The sequence below is a fragment of the Melopsittacus undulatus genome, chromosome 27, assembly GCF_012275295.1.
Source record: "Melopsittacus undulatus isolate bMelUnd1 chromosome 27, bMelUnd1.mat.Z, whole genome shotgun sequence".
NCBI classification, from domain to species: Eukaryota; Metazoa; Chordata; class Aves; order Psittaciformes; family Psittaculidae; genus Melopsittacus; species Melopsittacus undulatus.
This window is the reverse complement of record NC_047553.1, coordinates 162,486-183,354: the sequence shown is the minus strand read 5'-3', so window position 1 is coordinate 183,354 and position 20,869 is coordinate 162,486. Positions and strand designations below refer to the sequence as shown.

Below are 20,869 nucleotides of genomic sequence, written 5' to 3'. Positions count from 1 at the left end.
CCAGGGGCGGGGCCTGGGCGGGGCGCGCCCGACACCAAGAGGCTCAGCGAGTGTCTGCGGAGGATCGGGGATGAGCTGGACAGGAACGCGGAGCTGCAGAGGTGACTATGGGGCTATATGGGGCTATGGGGTTATAGGGGGCTATGGGGCTATGGGGGCTATGGGGCTATGGGGGAGCTATGGGGTTATAGGGGGCTATGGGGGCTATGGGGCTATGGGGGAGCTATGGGGCTATGGAGTTATAGGGGGCTATGGGGGCTATGGGGCTATAGGGGGCTATGGGGATATGGGGGCTATGGGGCTATATGGGGCTATAGGGGGAGTTCTATGGGGCTATTTGGGGAGTTCTATGGGGCCTGTATGGGGCAGTTCTATAGGGGCTGTGGGGGCTATGGGGGGAGTTCTATGGGGTCTGTAGGGGGCTACGGGGGCAGTTCTATGGGGGCTATAGGGGGAGTTCTACAGGGGCTATGGGGGCAGTTCTATGGGGGCTATAGGGGGAGTTCTGTGGGGGCTATAGGGGGAGTTCTGTGGGGGCCATGGGGGGAGTTCTGTGGGGGCCATGGGGGGAGTTCTATGGGGGCTATGGGGGAGTTCTGTGGGGGGAGTTCTATGGGGGCTATAGGGGGCTATGGGGGGAGTTCTATGGGGGCTATAGGGGGAGTACTGTGGGGGCTATGGGGGGAGCTCTATGGGGGCTATAGGGGGAGTCCTATGGGGGCTATGGGGGGAGCTCTATGGGGGCTATAGGGGGAGTCCTATGGGGGGAGTTCTATGGGGTCTGTAGGGGGCTATGGAGGGAGTTCTATGGGGGCTATAGGGGGAGTTCTGTGGGGGCTATAGGGAGAGTACTGTGGGGTCTATGGGGGGGTTCTGTGGGGGGCTATAGGGGGCTATGGAGGCAGTTCTATGGGAGCTATGGGGGCAGTTCTATGGGGTCTATAGGGGGAGTTCTGTGAGGGGAGTGTAGGGGGTTATGGTGAGTGGTTCTATTTGGGGTCTAAGGGAGCATATAGGGGGCTATGGGGGGGGAGGCTATGGAGAGTTTATAGGGGTCTGTAAGGGGCTATGAGGGCTATAGGGCCTATGGGGGGGTTTCTAGGGGGGTCTACAGGGGCCCTACATCAGCCTATGGAGGGTCTATGGGGTGCCTATGGGGGTGTCTAGGGGGCCTATGGGGGGGCTATAGAGCCTGTGGGGGGGGGGGTTATAGGGGTGTCTAGGGGGGGTCAATAGGGGGGCTCTATGGGAGTATCTAGCTGGGTCCATTCAAAGCATGGGGGGGTCCCTGCTGGCTCCTGATTGGTCCCTGCCAGCTCCTGCCGGCTCCTGATTGGTCCATGCCAGCTCCTGCCGGCTCCTGATTGGCCCATGCCGGCTCCTGCTGGCTCCTGATTGGCCCTGTGCCCCGCAGGATAATCGAGGACGTGGGCTGCGAGGCCCCCAAGGAGCTCTTCTTTAAGGTGGCAGCTGAGATGTTCTCTGATGGAGCCTTCAACTGGGGCCGAGTTGTTGCCCTGTTCTACTTTGCCTGCAAACTGGTGCTCAAGGTGGGTCCGGACCCCAAACACCCCCGAAACACCCCAAAAACAGCCCCAAAACACCCCCAAAAACACCCCCAAAAACCCTTTGGGACCCCCAAAAACCCTTTTAACCCCCCCCCCAGAATTCTTTGGGAACCCCAAAACCCCCCTGAACCCCCCCCAAAACCCACCCCAAAACCCTTTGGGACCCCCAAAAAACCCCTTACCCCTCAAAAAAACTCCCTTAACCCCCCACAAACCCTTTTGGGACCCCTAAAAAGCCCCTTAAACACCCCCCAAAAAACCCTTTGGGACCCCCCAAACCCCCTTAAAACCCCTTAAGCCCCCCAAAAAACCCTTTTAGGGCCCCTTTAAAACCCACCCCAAAACCCTTTTGCACCCCCTTAAACCCCCGTAGGGACGCTATTGGACCCCCTTAAACCCCCCCTAAAACCATTTGGGATGCCCCAAAACCCCCTTAAAAACCCCCCCAAAACCCTCTTGGGACCCCCTTAACCGCCCCCATAGGACCCTTGGGGACCCCCCCCATGCCATATTGACCCCCCTCCCCTGCAGGCGCTCTGTGCCCGGCTCCCGGAGCTGGTCAGGACCATCCTGGCCTGGACCATGGAATACCTGCGGGAGCATGTCCTGGGCTGGATCCAGGCGCAGGGCGGATGGGTGAGTCCATTCGGGGCAATGGGGGGGTAATGGGGGGCAATGGGGGGTAATGGGGCCGTGGTGACCCCCCCGTGTCTCTGTGCCCCCCCAGGACGGGTTGCTGTCGTCCTCGCTCGCCCCCTCCTGGCAGGCGCTCACCCTCTTCGCTGCCGGGGTCCTCACTGCATCCCTCACCATATGGAAGATGTCATAGAGGGGGGGACGACCCCCCATTGACAACCCTATAGGGGACCCCCCTATTGATCCCCCCATAGGGGACCTCTCCATTGACAACCCTATAGGGGACCCCCCTATTGATCCCCCCATAGGGGGCCTCTCCATTGACAACCCTATAGGGGACCCCCTATTGATCACCCCATAGGGGACCTCTCCATTGACAACCCTATAGGGGACCCCCCCCATTGAAAACCCTATAGGGGACTCCCCTATTGACCCCTCTATAGGGGATCTCTCCATTGACAACCCTATAGGGGACCCCCCTATTGATCCCCCCATAGGGGACCCCCCCATTGACAACCCTATAGGGGATCTCTCCATTGACAACCCTATAGGGGACCCCTCCATTGACCCCCCCCCCCCCATTGACCCCCCTGTATGGGACCTCTCCATTGACAACCCCCATAGGGGACTCCAATGAATGACATCCCCTGCAGCCCCTCCCACCATTGACCACCCAATGACTCCCCCCCCCCATAGGGGACCCCCCCCATGACACCCCTCATAGGGGAACCCCCCTATTGACTCCCCCATGACACCCCCAATGGTCTCCCCTTTGATCCCCCCCCATTAAATCCCCCATTAACACCCACATTAACTCCCCCAAATGACCCCCCCAACCCCCCCCCCCCCCCCCATTTCCCCCATTCCCCCTTTTGGGGTCCCCTTCTGGGGGGCCCCCCCCCCAGAGCTTCCCCCCCATGTAATGAATAGGGGGTGGGGGGTGGGGTCCCAGTGACCCCCCCATGTGCAATAACCCCCCCACCCCCCAAGGTCCCCTTTACCCCCCCCCCTTTGGTGCCTCTATGGGGGGGCCCCCCCCCTTTAAACCCCCCCATTGACACAATCAACGACCCAAAAGTGCTGCGAGCCCCCCCCCCAAACCTTTGACACCCCCCCCCGTTTCGGGGGGGTGACGTCACGACGTGATGACGTCACCGGGACCCTCCCCCCCTCCCTACTTTGTGATTGATTTTTTCTTGCTCTTCTTTTTGTATTTTTTTGTATTTTTGGGGAATTTTTGATGTCGAAATAAAAGGGAAAAAGGATAAAAATGGGAAATTGTGACCCCGGGACCCCCCTGCCCTCAAAACACCCCAAAAACACCCCAAAAACCCCTGCCCCACCCCCCCCCCCCCCCCCAACCGCAATGGGCTTACCCTGAGCACCCCCATGGGGGGAATGGAAGCGGCCAAGGGGGAGGGGCCTAACCCGCGGTATTGAGGGCTGATGGGCCATTAACACCTCATTAATGAGCCATTAATCACTAATGAATTAGTAATTAATGTGAATTAATGAGCTATTAAACAGTAATTAATGAGACATTAATAATTAATTAATGGTCTATTTACTGTTGCCTAATGAACCTTTAAACCGTAATTAATGAGCCACTAACCAATAATTAATTAGCCCTTAAGAGCTAATTAAAAAGCCATTAATCACTAACCAATGAGACAATACTAATTAATGAATTTTTTACTATTTAACGATTCATTAATCATTAATAAGTCATTAACATCTAATTAATGAGCTGTTAATTGCTATTGAATGATCTATTAATGTTTAATGTCCCATTGATCTCACCTTAATGACTCTATTGATTTCTATTTAGTGTTGATTTCTATTAAACGCTAATTAATCTCTAATTAGCAGTGTGTTAATATGTAATTAATAGGATTAGTTTTTCATTAATAATGTATTGAATACTGCATCATGAATATCTAAGCAATGTTCTATTACTCTCTAACGTCTCATTAATATGTAATTAATCTCTAATTAACCTTATTTGAGCTCTAATAGCTCATTAATGTTTAATTAACGCCCGTTAATCCCTAATTAATGCCTCATTAATATCCAATTAATCACTAATTAACGCCCATTAATCCCTAATTAGTGCCTTATTAATGTCCAATTAATCCATAATTAACTGCTATTAATCCCTAATTAACACCTCATTAATGTCCAATTAATCCCTAATTAACACCTCATTAAACCGCCCTCAATCTCCGCTCCTCCCTCACACCCCGGTCACGTGCACCTTTAAGCCCCGCCCCTCGGCCCCGCCCCTCTCGGCCCCGCCCTCTCCCTCCCCCGTTAATCCCCATTCATCCCTCCGCGCTCACCGCGCGCGCTCCCGCTCCAGGTACGGGGGGGGGGGGGAGGTCCCGGTCCCGTTCCCGGTGTTGGGGGGGGGCAGGGGGGGTCCCGGTGCTGGTGGGGGGGGAGGGGAGGCCCCGTTGTGGGGGGGGAGGGGGGGTCCCGGCCATGCCCCCCCTCGCTCTGCTGCTGCTCCTGGGGGTGGTTCGTTCCGAGCCCCCCCCCCCGCGGTTCCTCTGCACCCCGATCCCCGCTGACAGCGCATGCGCGGACCCCGGCCCGTACCAAGACCCCTACGGGGAGGGGGGGGGGGGGGGGGAGCCGGGACCCGGTCGGGACCGTCCTGCGCCTGCGCGAGGCGCTCGTGCGCCAGCGGGAGGCGGCGCTGGAGCTCGCGGCCAAGCTCGGGCGATGCGAGGCCGAGAGGGGGAGGGGCCATGGGGGGGGGGGGAGGGGGAGGGGGGGGGGGAGGGGGGGGAGGGAGACCCCACCCCCCATGAGGAGGAGGAGGAGGAGGATGAAGAGGAGGGGGGGGCACAGAGAGCGCTGGAGGGGCTGAGGCAGCGGCTGAGGCAGCTGCAGGTAATGGGGGTCATGGGGGTCATGGGGTCTATGGGGGTAATGGGGTAATGGGGGTCATGGGGGTAAAGGGGGCTATGGGGTCATGGGGGCTGTGGGGGTAATGGGGGCAATGGGGCCTATGTGGTAATGGGGCTCTATGGGGGTAATGGGGGTAAAGGGCAATGGGGGCAATGGGAGCAATGGGGTCTATGGGGCAGGCCTCTATGGGTGCATTATCCTCATGCCCCTCCCCCCACACTGACCTTCCCCTCCCCCCCTTCTTGGCCTCTTCTTGACCGTGGGGGGGAGGGGCGGATTAAGGGCTTAATGATATCCGGGGGGGGGGGGAAGGGCAGGGGAGAGGTGGGGGGATGGGGGTGGATGGGGCATGCTATGGGGGTCTATGGGGGTCCATGGGGCAGTTTATGGGGCTCTATGGGTTGGGATATGGGGTTTTGTGGGGCTCTATGGGGGCAGATGGGGTCTGTGAGGCTCTATGGGGGGTCTATGGGGCACTATGGGGTTTTATGGGGGGTCTATGGGGCACTATAGGGTTCTATGGGGGGTCTATGGGGCACTATGGGGTTTTATGGGGGGTCTATGGGGCACTATAGGGTTCTATGGGGGGTCTATGGGGCACTATAGGGTTCTATGGGGGGTCTATGGGGCACTATGTGGTTCTATGGGGGGTCTATGGGGCTCTATGGGGCAGCCGTGGGTCAGTGTCGGGGTCCCGGCAGAGCCGCAACGCTTCGGGCCTGCGGGAGGCCCTGCAGAAGAAGATCCGGCTGCTGGAGCTGCAGCTGCATCCCCATGGCAACAACACCGGTCCCCATGGCAACGGCCGTGGGCACCATGGCGACCACAACCCCAAGCAGCATCCCCATGGCAACCACCACAGCGGCCATCACCATGGTGACCACCACGGGCACCATGGCGACCACGGCAAGGCCGGGGACCACGGCAACCACCACAGCATCCTCCATAGCAACCACCACGAGGGTCTCCATAGCAACCACCACAGTCACCATGGCGACCATGAGAAGCATAGTGGCCACCACGATGGTCTCTATGGCAACCACCACGGTCACCATGGCGACCACAGCAAGAGCAGGGACCATGGTCACCACCACAGCATCCTCCATAGCCACCACCATGAGGGTCTCCATGGCAACCACCATGGCGACCACAGCAAGGCCGGGGACCATGGCAACCATCACAGCATCCTCCATAGCAGCCCCCACGGTCACCATGGCGACCATGAGAAGCATAGTGGCCACCATGATGGTCTCTATGGCAACCACCACAGTCACCATGGCAAACATGACAGTCACCATGGCGACCACAGCAAGTTCAGTGACCACAGCATCCTCCATAGCAACCACCACGAGGGTCTCCATGGCAACCACCATGGTCACCATAGCGACCACAGCAAAACCAGGGACCACAGCATCCTCCATGGCAACCACCATGGTCACCATGGCGACCACAGCAAGGCCGGGGACCACAGCATCCTCCATGGCGACAACCACGGTCACCATGGCAACCACAGCAAGCCTGGCGACCATCACCATCAGGCCCAGCACGGCTTCCTCCATAGCAACCACTATGGTCACCATGGCAACCAGCACCACAGCAAGCACAGCAACAACCCCTTTGAGGATGCCCATGGCAACCACGCCGGGTACCCCCATGGCAACCACTATGGGAACCATGGCAACCACCACGAGGAGCATCCCTGGCGCCGTCACCATGGCGACCACAAGGAGCACGAGGAGGATGAGGACCACGATGACCCTGAGGAGCATGGAGACCCCCAGGACAAGGATAAAGGTGAGGGGGGGGGACCCCAAGGATGGGGACCCCCATTGGTGGGACCCCAAGGCTGGCTCCCTGGGGCCCAGCCTTTGAGCGCCCCAAGTAATGTGACCCCCCCATTGCCCCCATTGCTCCCACAATCCCCATTGCCTCCAATTGCCCCCATTGCTCCCCATTCCCCCCATTACCCCATCACCCCCATTGCCCCCAATTGCCCCTATTACCTCCCATTGTCTTATTACTGCTCATTATTCCCATTGCCCCATTACCCCCATCACCACCATTCACCCCATTCCCTTCATTATCCCATTCACCCCCATTGCTTCCCCGTTACCCCCCATTGCCCATTACCTCCCATTCCCCCCATTATCCACAGTCCCCCCCTTATCCTATTCCCCCCCATTGTCCATTCCCCCCATTACCTCCCCATTCACCCCCATTGCCCCCCATTGCCCCCATTCCCCCCATTATCCCACTCACCCCCATTGCCTCCCCATTATCCCCCATTGCTCCCCATTGCCCATTACCCCCATTCACCCCCATTACCTCCTATTCACCCCCATTACCCCCATTCCCCCCATTCCCCCATTGCCCCCCATTACCCCCCATTCCCCCCTTTGTCCCATTATCCCCCATTGCCCCCATTCCCACTCATTGTCCCATTCCCCCCATCACCCCCATTCCCCCCCATTCTCCCCATTATCCCATTCACACCCGTTACCCCACATCACCCCCATTCACCCCCATTGCCTCCCCATTCACCCCCATCACCCCCATTCCCCAATTACCCCCCATTGCCCTCATTGTCCCATTCACCCCCATTCACACCCTTTACCCCACATCACCCCCATTCACCCCCATTGCCTCCCCATTCATCCCCATTCACCCCCATTCCCCCATTACCCCCATTATCCCATTCACCCCCATTGCTCCCATTATCCCCATCACTCCCATTGCCTCCCATTGCCCCCATTACCCCATTCACCCCCATTGCTCCCATTACCCCCATTACCCCTATTACCCCCCATTGCCCCCATTATCCCATTCACCCCCATTCCCCCCTCACCCCCATTATCCCATTACACCCCATTGCCCCCATTGCCCCCATTGTCCCATTCTCCCCATTACCCCCATCACCCCCATTACCCCCATTATCCCATTCACCCCCATTACCCCCATTCACCCCCATTGCCTCCCCATTCATCCCCATTGCCTCCCCATTCACCCCCATTCCCTCATCGCCCCCATCACCCCCATCCCCCCTTACCCCCCTCGCCCCCCAGCCCCCCCCTCCGGTTTCCTGCTGTCCTTCCCCCTCCGCACCAACTACCAGTTCGCCGTCGCTCGGGGGCCGGTTCTGCGGCGCCCCCTGGCGGCCGTGTCCGTGTGCTGCTGGCTGCGCCCGGCAGGGGGCGCCGCTGGGCTCGGAACCCCCTTCTCGTACGCGGCCCCCGGGCAGCCCAATGAGCTGGTGCTGCTGGCGTGGGGGGGGCGGCCCCTGGAGCTGCTCGTCAATGACCAGGTACGGGGGGGGTGGGGGGGGTATGGGGGGGATATAGGGGATGTATATGGGGTCTATAGGGGGGTCTATGGGGGGATATGGGGGTGCTATGGGGGGATCTATGGGGGGATATAGGGGGCTATAGGGGATGTTTATGGAGGTCTGTAGGGGATCTATATGGGGTCTACAGTGGGGCTATGGGAGGTCTATGGGGGGGGTATAGGGGGCTATGGGGGGTCTATGGGGGGATATAGGGGATGTATATGGAGGTCTATAGGGGATCCATATGGGGTCTATTTGGCATGTATATGAAGTTTATAGGGAGTCTATATGGGGTCTATATGGAGGTTTGTAGGGGATCTATATGGGGTCTATAGGGGGGCTATAAGGGGGTCTATGGGGGGGTCTTCATGGGGTCTATAGAGGATGTATATGGAGTTTATAGGGAGACTATATGGGATCTATATGGGATGTATATGAGGTCTGTAGGGGGTCTGTATGGGGTCTATATGGATGTATATGGGGTCTATAGGTAGTCCATATGGGGTGTATATGGGGTCTATATGGGGCAATATATGATGTATATATGTGGTGTCTCTATGGGGTATATGATATACGTGGGGGTATATAGGATACATATATGGGATATATGGTGTGTTCATGGGGTATATATGGGATATATGCGGGTTATATGGGGCATATGAGGTGTATGGGGTATTGACGGGGTGTATACAGGATATACATGGAGCATATATGATGTATATATGGGGTATACGTGATATATATAACAGTATATATGGGATACATAATAGATATATAGGATGTATATGAGGTATGTATGATATATATGGAGTCTATATGGGGTATATGAGATATAGGAGGTATATAGGAGGTAAATATGATATATATATGGTATGTATGGGGTATATGGGGTATTTAATGGCTGTACATGTGATGTACATACGGGTATGTATAGGGTATGCATAGGGCACATATAGGGCCCTATACACGTGTAATTGCGCCCTTGCTCCTCCCCTCCAGGCGGTGGCGCTGTCGCTGTCGCCCACCCCGGGCCGCTGGCATCACGTGTGCGTCACGTGGTCGTCGGCGGGGGGCACGTGGCGCAGCTTCCAGGACGGGGCCCCCCGCGGGGTGGGGGCGGGGCTGGCGCCGGGTCACGTGCTGAGAGCGGGCGGGGTCCTGGTGGTGGGGCAGGAGCAGGTAAGGGGGGGATGGGGGGATATGGGGTATATATGGGGTATATATGGGGGTATATGGGGTATATATGGGGTTATATGGGGTATATATGGGGGTATATGGGGTATATATGGGGGGTATATGGGGGTAAATGGGGTATATATAGGGGTAAAAGGGATATAGGGTCTATATGGGGTATATGGGGTATATAGAGGCTATATATGGGGTAAATGGGGTCTATATGGGGTATATATGGGGTGTATGGGGTGAATATTGGATATATGGGGTGTACATGGGGTGTATATAGGATATGGGGTGTATAGGAGGGTATATGGGTATATATGAGATATATGGGGGATATATGTGGTCTATAAGGTATATAGAGTCTGCATGATGTATCTATGGGGTCTCTATGGTCTCTCTATGGGTCTCTATGCTCTCTATGGTCTTTATGCTCTCTCTGTCCCTATGGGTCTCTATGGTCTCTGGTCTCTATGGGTCTCTATTCTCTCTATGGTCTCTATGGTCTCTATAGTCTCTATGGTTTCTATGGTCTCTATGGTCTCTATGGTCCCTATGGGGTCTCTCTATGGTCTCTATGGTCTCTGTCCCTCAGGACTCCCTCGGTGGCCGCTTTGACGCCTCTCAGTCATTCCAGGGGTCTCTGTCGGGGCTGGAGCTGTGGGGCAGGGTCCTGACCCCCCCCGAGGTGGCTGCAGTGGCCACATGCGGCGCTCGCCCCCCCCCGGACCTGCTGGCATGGACCCGTCCGGCGCTGGAGCTGCACGGGGGGGTCACAGCCCGGCCCTTCCAGCCCTGCACCTGACACCCCCCCCCCCGCAATGGGACCGACCCATCCCTGCCCTCCACCAATGGGAGCTTCCCATCCCTGCCCTCCACCAATGGGAGCTTCCCATCCCCTGCTCTCCACCAATGGGAGCTTCCCATTCCCTCCCCTCCACCAATGGGAGCTTCCCATCCCCTGCTCTCCACCAATGGGAGCTTCCCATTCCCTCCCCTCCACCAATGGGAGCTTCCCATCCCCTGCTCTCCACCAATGGGAGCTTCCCGTCCCCTGCCCTCCACCAATGGGAGCTTCCCATCCCCTGCCCTCCACCAATGGGGGCTTCCCATCCCCTGCCCTCCACCAATGAGACCTCCCCATTCCCTGCCCCCCCCCCCTTAATGGTACTTTCCCATTCCCTGCCCCCCCCCAATGTTACCCCTCCCCCAATGGGACCTCCCCATCCCTTTACACCCCTCCCATAGGTTCCCCCCCAAACCCCCCACCACCCCCTTTGGTTCTCATTTAGGGGTCCCCTCCCTGCCCCCCCCACCCCAATGGGGCCCCCCAACACCCCCTTGGTGGGGGGGAGGGGGGGGGCGCCTCCTTCACCCCCAAAATGATGTTTTTTCCCCCCAAACCATGTAATAAAACCTGACACGAAGATGCTGACCCCCCCCCCCAACCCCCCCAATGGTACCGGACCCCCCCTCAGTGGGGCAGCTTTAATGGGGCAGAGCCATAAATAAAGGGGAGGGGGGAGCACAGAGAACCCCCCCCCCAAAATGGGAGGCATTGGGGGGGGGTAGGAGGGGGTTCTGCCCAGCAGAAGCCCCACGCGTGCGCGCATCCCCCCCCCACGTGTGTCCAATGGGAGGGTCCGAGTCACTGTGACCCCCCCACCTCAAAAGGGGTTGGGGGGGATCCATTAAGGGTTGGGGGGGTCCTGGTGGTCCTGGGAGCATCCATTGTGGTGCTGGGGGAGGGGGGGTCCTTGTGGTCTGGGAGCATCCATTGTGGCGCCGGGGGGGCTCCTTGTGGTCCTGGGAGCATCCATTGTGGTCCTGGGGGGGTCCTAGTGGTCCTGGGAGCATCCACTGTGGTCCTGGGGGGGTCCTGGTGGCCTGGGAGCATCCATTCTGGTCCTGGGGGGGTCCTGGGAGCATCCATTGTGGTCCTGGGGGGGGGGGGGTCCTGGTGCTCCTGGGAGCATCCATTCTGGTCCTGGGGGGGTCCTGGGAGCATCCATTGTGGTACTGGGGGGGGGGGGGAGTCCCTCATTGTCATTGGGCGGTTCCATTGCAATGATGTGGGGGTGTCCTTGTGGGGTTCCCTTAAGATTCTGGGAGCATCCATTGTGGTCCGGGGGGGGTCCTGGTGGTCTGGGACCATCCATTGTGGTCCTGGGGGGGGTCCTGGGAGCATCCATTGTGGTCCGGGTGGGGGGGGGGGTCCTGTTTGTCCTCATTGTCCTTGTGCCCCCCCATTGTGGGGGGTCCCCATGGCCATGGGGGGGTTCGGGGGGGGGGGTCCGGGGTCCCCCCCCCTCATGGCTGCTCCTGCTTCTTCTTGACCGAGATCCTCTTCTTTCGGGCTGCCAGCATCTCATAGAAGGGGTCCACACTCACCGCGGCCCTGGGGGGGAAACGGGGGCATTGGGGGGTCCCCAAGAGGCCTTTGGGGACCCCAAGGGGGTTTTGGGGTCCTCAATGGGGTTTTTGGGGGTCCCTGAGGGGGGGGTTGGGGTCCGGGGGGGGGTTTGGAGTCCCCAAGGGGTGGGGTTAAAGTGGGCGGTTCTGCTGGTTCCCCCCCTCCCGTAGCGCTTTGGTACGGCCCGGTCCTTCCGGAGATGGGGACCCCGGTGCCGTTTTGGGGGCGTTTTTGCATCATTTTTGGGGTGTTTTGGCCCTTTTTGGGTGTTTCAGCCCCTTTTGGGGTGTTTTCGCCCATTTTGGGGGTGTTTGAGGCCGTTTTGGGCTGGTTTGAGCCTGCTTTGAGCCCGTTTTGAGCCGGTTTTGGGGTGTTTAAGCCCATTTTGGGGGTGTTTTGAGCCAGTTTCGCTGCATTTTACCCCATTTTTTGTGTGGTTTAGCAGTTTTGAGCCATTTTGGGGCCGTTTAGAGCCGGTTTGGGGCCGTTTTGAGCTGGTTTGGGGCTGGTTTGAGCCATTTTGGGGCCGTTTTGAGCCGTATTTGGGCCATTTCGAGCAATTTTTGGGCTGTTTTGAGCCATTTTTGGGCCGTTTCAAGCCATTTTTGGGCCGTTTTGAGCCATTCTGGGGTGGTCTTTGGGCCGTTTTGGGCTATTCGGAGGAGGTTTTGGGCTGTTTCGAGCCATTTTTGGGCCATTTCAAGCCATTTTTGGGCCGTTTTGAGCCAGTTTTGGGCCGTTTTGACCCATTTTTGGGCCGTTTCAAGCCAGTTTTGGTCCGTTTTGGGCACTCACTGGATGGCTTTGATCCACTCGTCCTTCTGCTCGCGGGTGGGGGCAGAGATGCGGTACACCACGTGGTTCCCCTCCACCACGCGCCCGTCGGCCTCCGTCTTACAGGCCTTGATCAGCTGCCCCTTGTTGTTGGGGATGTAGAGCTCGAAGCAGTGCTGGGGGGGCAAGGGTCAGCAGGGGGGCAAGGGTCAGCAGGGGGGCAATGGGGTCAATGGGGGCAATGGGGCAATGGGGGTCAATGGGGGTAATGGGGTCAATGGGGTCAATGGGTTAATGGGGGACAATGGGGGTAATGGGGTAATGGGGGCAATGGGAGTAATGGGGGTCAATGGGGACAATGGGGGTCAATGGGTTAATGGGGGACAATGGGGGTAATGGGGTAATGGGGGTCAATGGGGTAATGGGGGACAATGGGGTAATGGGGGCAATGGGAGTAATGGGGCTCAATGGGGGCAATGGGGTCAATGGGGGTAATAGGGGAAATGGGGTTAATGGGAGGAATGGGGGTCAATGGGGGTAATGGTGGGGAATGGGGGGAATGGGGGTAATAGGGTAAATGGGGGTAATGGGGGTCAATTGGGGTAATGGGGTCAATGGGGGGCAATGGGGGTAATGGGAGGAATTGGGGTAATGGGGGTCAATTGGAGTAATGGGGTCAATGGGGGGTATGGGGATCAATGGGGGGGTATGGGGGTAATGGGGGCAATGGGTGTAATAGGGGAAATGGGGGTAATGGGAGGAATGAGGACAATGGGGGTAATGGGGTCAATGGGGAGAATGGGGGTAATAGGGGAAATGGGGGTAATAGGGGTCAGTTGGGGTAATGAGGTCAATGGGGGTGATGGGGTCAATGGGGGTCACTGGGGGTCAATGGGGGTGATGGGTGTCAATGGGGGGCACTGGGGGGGCTCTCACCGGCTTCCGGGGATCCTCCACCTCCCGGATGCTCAGGTTCTCCAATGGGATGATCCCACGTGGCTCCTTGTCCTGGGGGGGGATGGGACACAGGGATGAGGGGGGTCCCATTGGGGCTCAGAGCAGCCCAGGGGTGGGTTGGGGCTGATTTTGGGGTGATTTAGGGAAATTTGGTGTATTTTGGTGTGATTTGGTGTATTTTGGGTGGTTTGGGGCTGATTTTTGGGGTATTTTTTGGTATTTTGGGCTGATTTTGGGGTGTTTTGGGGTATTTTGGGGTGTTTTAGGCTGATTTTGGGGTGTTTTGGGCTGATTTTGGGGTGTTTTGGGGTATTTTGGGGTGTTTTGGGGCTCTCACCGTGGTGTACTCGAAGTAATAGAGGCAGTTGTCAGTGAGGATGAACCAGCGGCGCTTCCACGTCTTCACCCGCCCACCTGTGGGGGGGGGGCACGGTGGGAGGGGGGGGGGGTTGATGGGGGGGGGGGGGGGGGGGTCCCTATGGAGCCACATTTGGGGGGGCTCCAAAGGGGGATGGGAGGGGGAAGGGGATGGATAAAGGGGGGGGGGGGGCACCTACCTCCTGGGGGGGGAGGGGTGGGCATCAGCAGCAATGGAGGGGAAAAGGGGGTGATGGGGAGGGAATGGGGGTAATAGGGATACAATGGGGGGTAATGGGGAGGGATGGGGAGGTAATGGGGAGACAATGGGGGGGTGATGGGTGGAATGGGGGGGTGATGGGAAGGGAATCGGGAGGTGATGGGAATGGAATCGGGGGGGTGATGGGGAGACAATGGGGGGTGATGGGGAGGGATGGGGGGTAATGGGGAGACAATGGTGGGTGATGGGGAGACAATGGGGTTGTGATGGGAAGGGAATTGGGGGGTGATGGGGAGACAATGTGGGGGGTGATGGAGGGGAATAGGGGGGCACATAGATGGGGGGGCAGAAAGAGGTACCGTCAGTTATGTGTGCCTGGGAATAACCCCCCATTGGGAGCCAGGCAGTGGGGCAGCCCCATAGGGGTACATTGGGGGGGGCTCACCCAGCTTCAGCAGCCACCCCTCCCGGTCCGGGTTGAAGAAGGTGTGGGTCAGGTCATTGCCATCGTCCTCTGGGATCTTAAAGGGCTCGCTCCGGATGCTCTCATAGAGGTTCTATGGGGCGAGGGGGCGGGGTCAGGCCCGGACACGCCCCCCTCTCCCCAACCAATCAGAGCCGTCCACAGAGCCCCAAGCCCCACCCACAGGTTGAAAGCACACCTATACAATCCATATATAGACACACAAACCTTGCCCATAGCAAATCACAGCTATAGTCCATATAGAGATGCATAAGCCCCGCCCACAGCAACTGACTCCGCCCACATAGCCACAAGCCCCGCCCACAGCAGTAAACCACGCCCATCTGATCTATATATGGACACATAGCCCCACCCATAGCAACAAACCATGCCCATAAAGCCCATATGTAGTCACATAACCCCGCCCACAATAAACCACACCCATAATGCCCATATATAGACACATAAGCCCCTCCCATAGGAGAAAGCCACGCCCATAAAGTCCATATACATGCACACAAGCCCCTCCCATAATAAACCACTCCCATATATAGATACATAAGCCCCTCCCATAGCAGAAAACCACGCCCATAAAGCCCATATACATGCACATAAGCCCCGCCCACAACACCCATATATAGACACATAAGCCCCTCTATAGATGCCACAAGCCCCACTTACCGGCCCTTCACCCCCACCCTTAGACACGCCCCCTCTAAGCCACGCCCCCTCTAAGTCACACCCCATATAAGCCACGCCCCTTTCCCCTCTCCCTCCAAGCCACGCCCCTCCCACTCCCACCACCCCCTCCCAGCCAATCCCATCCGGGCTCCCCGCGCCGTCAGCCAATGGCAGCGCAGCGCGGAGGCCCCGCCCACCCGCAGCAGCTCCTCGGGCAGGTCCCCGCCGTCATTGATGCCTCTGTTCATGGCCACGAAGCGCTCGGCAGAGGGCTTGTCCCTCACATTGGGGTTGTGCAGGCTGGTGTTGAGCATGATCACAGCGAAGGACAGCACATAGCACGTGTCTGGGATCAATGGGATCAATGGGGATCAATGGGGATCAATGGGGATCAATGGGGGTCAATGGGGATCAATGGGGTCAATGGGGTCAATGGGGGTCAATGGGGATCAATGGGGATCAATGGGGATCAATGGGGATCAATGGGGATCAATGGGGATCAATGGGGGCTTGTCCCTCACATTGGGGTTGTGCAGGCTGGTGTTGAGCATGATCACAGCGAAGGACAGCACATAGCACGTGTCTGGGGTCAATGGGATCAATGGGGATCAATGGGGATCAATGGGATCAATGGGGATCAATGGGGATCAATGGGGATCAATGGGGGTCAATGGGGATCAATGGGGATCAATGGGGATCAATGGGGGTCAATGGGGATCAATGGGGATCAATGGGGATCAATGGGGATCAATGGGGGTCAATGGGGATCAATGGGGATCAATGGGGATCAATGGGGATCAATGGGGGTCAATGGGGATCAATGGGGATCAATGGGGATCAATGGGGTCTTGTCCCTCACATTGGGGTTGTGCAGGCTGGTGTTGAGCATGATCACAGCGAAGGACAGCACATAGCACGTGTCTGGGGTCAATGGGATCAATGGGGATCAATGGGGGTCAATGGGGATCAATGGGGATCAATGGGGATCAATGGGGATCAATGGGGATCAATGGGGGTCAATGGGGATCAATGGGGATCGATGGGGATCAATGGGGGCTTGTCCCTCACATTGGGGTTGTGCAGGCTGGTGTTGAGCATGATCACAGCGAAGGACAGCACATAGCACGTGTCTGGGGTCAATGGGATCAATGGGGATCAATGGGGGTCAATGGGGATCAATGGGGATCGATGGGGATCAATGGGGATCAATGGGGATCAATGGGGGTCAATGGGGATCAATGGGGATCAATGGGGATCAATGGGGACCGATGGGGTCTTGTCCCTCACATTGGGGTTGTGCAGGCTGGTGTTGAGCATGATCACAGCGAAGGACAGCACATAGCACGTGTCTGGGATCAATGGGATCAATGGGGATCAATGGGGGTCAATCGGGATCAATAGGGATCAATGGGGATCAATGGGGATCAATGGGATCAATGGGGATCAATGGGGGTCAATGGGGATCAATGGGGATCAATGGGGTCTTGTCCCTCACATTGGGGTTGTGCAGGCTGGTGTTGAGCATGATCACAGCGAAGGACAGCACATAGCACGTGTCTGGGATCAATGGGATCAATGGGGATCAATGGGATCAATGGGGATCGATGGGGATCAATGGGGTCAATGGGGATCAATGGGGGTCAATGGGGATCAATGGGGGTCAATGGGGATCAATGGGGATCAATGGGGGCTTGTCCCTCACATTGGGGTTGTGCAGGCTGGTGTTGAGCATGATCACAGCGAAGGACAGCACATAGCACGTGTCTGGGATCAATGGGGATCAATGGGGATCAATGGGGATCGATGGGGATCAATGGGGATCGATGGGGATAAAGGGATCAATGGGGATCAATGAGGATCAATGGGGATCAATGGGGCTTGTCCCTCACATTGGGGTTGTGCAGGCTGGTGTTGAGCATGATCACAGCGAAGGACAGCACATAGCACGTGTCTGGGATCAATGGGATCAATGGGGATCAATGGGGATCAATGGGGATCAATGGGGGTCAATGGGGATCAATGGGGATCAATGGGGGTCAATGGGGATCAATGGGGGCTTGTCCCTCACATTGGGGTTGTGCAGGCTGGTGTTGAGCATGATCACAGCGAAGGACAGCACATAGCACGTGTCTGGGATCAATGGGATCAATGGGGATCAATGGGGTCAATGGGGATCAATGGGGATCAATGGGATCAATGGGGGTCAATGGGGATCAATGGGGGCTTGTCCCTCACATTGGGGTTGTGCAGGCTGGTGTTGAGCATGATCACAGCGAAGGACAGCACATAGCACGTGTCTGGGGTCAATGGGATCAATGGGATCAATGGGGATCAATGGGGGTCAATGGGGATCAATGGGGATCAATGGGGGTCAATGGGGATCAATGGGATTAATGGGGATCAATGGGGATCAATGGGGGCTTGTCCCTCACATTGGGGTTGTGCAGGCTGGTGTTGAGCATGATCACAGCGAAGGACAGCACATAGCACGTGTCTGGGATCAATGGGATCAATGGGGATCAATGGGGATCAATGGGATCAATGGGGTCAATGGGGATCAATGGGGATCAATGGGGGCTTGTCCCTCACATTGGGGTTGTGCAGGCTGGTGTTGAGCATGATCACAGCGAAGGACAGCACATAGCACGTGTCTGGGATCAATGGGGATCAATGGGGATCAATGGGGATCAATGGGGATCAATGGGCATCAATGGGGGTCAATGGGGATCAATGGGGATCAATGGGGATCAATGGGGCTTGTCCCTCACATTGGGGTTGTGCAGGCTGGTGTTGAGCATGATCACAGCGAAGGACAGCACATAGCACGTGTCTGGGGTCAATGGGATCAATGGGGATCAATGGGATCAATGGGGATCAAAGGGAATCAATGGGGATCGATGGGGATCAATGGGGATCAATGGGGATCAATGGGGGCTTGTCCCTCACTTTGGGGTTGTGCAGGCTGGTGTTGAGCATGATCACAGCGAAGGACAGCACATAGCACGTGTCTGGGATCAATGGAATCAATGGGGATCAATGGGGGTCAATGGGGGTCAATGGGGATCAATGGGGATCAATGGGGATCAATGGGGGTCAATGGGGATCAATGGGGATCAATGGAATCAATGGGGATCAATGGGGGTCAATGGGGGTCAATGGGGATCAATGGGGATCAATGGGGATCAATGGGGGTCAATGGGGATCAATGGGGATCAATGGTGTCAATGGGGCTCAATAGGGCTCAATGGGTTCAATGGAATCAATGGGGCTCAATGGGGATCAATGGGGATCAATGGGTGTCAGTGGGTATCAATGGGTATCAATGGGTACCAATGGGTATCAATGCCACCCCCTTACCGGTGCACTGGAACACCCCCAGGTTGCACAGGCAGTGGGTGTCAATGGGTATCAATGGGTATCAATGGGTATCAGTGGGTATCAATGGGTCTCAATGGGTATCAATGGGTATCAATGGGTGTCAATGGGTGTCAATGGCTGTCAATGGGTGTCAGTGGGTGTCAATGGGTATCAATGGGTATCAATGCCCCCCCCGTACCGGTGCACTGGAACACCCCCGGGTTGCACAGGCAGTGGGTGTCAATGGGTACCAATGGGTATCAATAGGTATCAATGGGTATCAATGCCCCCCCCATACCGGTGCACTGGAACACCCCCGGGTTGCACAGGCAGTGGGTGTCAATGGGTGTCAATGGGTATCAATAGGTGTCAATGGGTATCAATGCCCCCCCCTTACCTGTGCACTGGAACACCCCCGGGTTGCACAGGCAGTATCGCTGTGCGAACGCCTCCATCATGCGGTCAATCTTCTGTGCCTCCCCCGGCAGCCGGAAGCTCCAAAGGAACTGCCTGGGGGGGACCCCAAAACCTCCATTCACCCCAATGCATTGACCTCAATGCACCCCAATGCACCCCTATTGACCTCAATGCACCCCCACTGACCCCAATGCACCCCCATTGACCTCAATGCACCCCCTTTGAACCCAATGCACCCCAATGCAACCCCTTCGAACCCATTCCACCCCATTACCCCCCATTGACCCCATTACCCCCATTGCCCTACATTAACCCCATCACCCCCCATTGCCCCACTTTAACCCCATTCCCCCATCAGCCCCCATTGCCCCACATTAACTCCATTCCCCCATTGCCCCCCATTGCCCCCATTGCCCCACATTAATCCCATTGCCCCCATCACCCCCATAGCCCCACATCACCCCCATCCTCACCTCAGGGCCTGCACCAGGTTCAGGTCAGTGAACTCGTGCAGGTCCACGAACGCATGGAGCACCCCCAGGTTGAACTCCTCCCTGTGCACGGGGGGGGGGGGGGGTCTCACCCAAGGCCACGCCCACCGCGCCATGACCACGCCCACCCGGCGCAAACCACGCCCACTCACCCCCCACCCCCCCAGCACTCACCCCCAAGCCCCAGCCACCTCCTGCAGACACCCCCAAAGGGGAGGGGCCTGTCGAAGCCACGCCCCTTTACATTAAGCCCCTCCCCTTTCCATGCCCACTCCCTATAGATTTCAGCTCCTCCCCCTTCCCCATAAGCCCCTCCCCTTATTCCCCTCATATTAAGCCCCTCCCCTTCCCCTTAAGCTCACCCAGTCTCCTTCCCCTAAACCCCTCCCTTTCCCTTTAAGCCCCTCCCATCCCGTTAAGCCCCTCCCCTCCCCTTAAGCTCAGCCCCTCCTATTCCTCCAAACCCCTCCTCTTCCCCGTAAGCCCCTCCCCTTTCCATAAGCCTCTCCCTATAGATTTAAGCCCCTCCCCTTTATGCCCTTCATCTTAAGCCCCTCCCCTACCCCTTAAGCCCCTCCCATCCAGTTAAGCCCCTCCCCTTCAGCTCTCTCATTCCTCCAACCCCCTCCTCTTACCTGTAGGCCCCTCCCCTTAAGTCCCTCCCCTCTCCCCCTGAAGCCCCTCCCCTCAAGCCCCGCCCCTCTCCCCTTAAGCCCCGCCCCCTAGCCCCACCTCTCCCCCAGGTAGTCCCCAATGGCTGTCTTGTTGAGCCCCTCCCCTGAAGCCCCGCCCCCTCCCCCTGAAGCCTCTCCCCTTAAGCCCCTCCCCTCGCCCCCTTAAGCCCCTCCCCTCTCCCCCTTAAGCCCCTCCCCTCTCCCCCTGAAGCCATGCCCCTTTCCCTTAAGCCCCTCCCCTCTCCCCCTGAAGCCCCGCCCCCTCCCCCTTAAGCCCCGCCCCCTAGCCCCACCTCTCCCCCAGGTAGTCCCCAATGGCTGTCTTGTTGAGCCCCTCCCCTCTCCCCTTAAGCCCCGCCCCTCTCCCTTAAGCCCCGCCCCCAGCCCCACCTCTCCCCCAGGTAGTCCCCAATGGCTGTCTTGTTGAGCCCCTCCCCCTTGTACAGGAAC

The 20,869-nt window shown here is 57.5% G+C and overlaps 2 protein-coding genes across 6 annotated transcripts; one reads left to right on the top strand and one right to left on the bottom strand.

The window, feature by feature from the left end:
- Window positions 1-2,775, top strand: LOC117437742 (apoptosis regulator BAX; the record flags this gene model as incomplete). The annotated part of the gene is made up of 4 exons (XM_034072347.1): window positions 1-101; window positions 1,415-1,550; window positions 2,100-2,204; window positions 2,296-2,775. Coding segments are annotated over 4 exons (444 nt in total), but the record flags the coding sequence as incomplete, so codon positions are not given.
- Window positions 2,776-11,922: 9,147 nt separating this feature from the next.
- LOC117437779 (cytohesin-2) lies at window positions 11,923-20,518 on the bottom strand. Of its 5 annotated transcripts, XM_034072411.1 has the most exons (9): window positions 20,478-20,518; window positions 19,728-19,808; window positions 19,235-19,347; window positions 15,678-15,826; window positions 14,781-14,893; window positions 14,097-14,175; window positions 13,739-13,810; window positions 12,824-12,978; window positions 11,923-12,013 (listed from the first exon to the last, which is right to left on the bottom strand). In XM_034072411.1, the coding sequence occupies exons 3-9, from the start codon at window positions 19,293-19,295 to the stop codon at window positions 11,926-11,928; spliced, it is 717 nt and encodes a 238-aa protein (XP_033928302.1). In that variant the 5' UTR covers window positions 19,296-19,347; window positions 19,728-19,808; window positions 20,478-20,518; the 3' UTR covers window positions 11,923-11,925. The 5 variants fall into 5 exon arrangements, with proteins under 5 accessions (XP_033928302.1, XP_033928299.1, XP_033928298.1 ...); XM_034072408.1 differs by lacking the exons at window positions 19,235-19,347; window positions 19,728-19,808; window positions 20,478-20,518 and adding an exon at window positions 19,136-19,143; XM_034072407.1 differs by lacking the exons at window positions 19,235-19,347; window positions 19,728-19,808; window positions 20,478-20,518 and adding an exon at window positions 19,037-19,066.
- Between the last annotated feature and the right edge of the window lie 351 nt (window positions 20,519-20,869).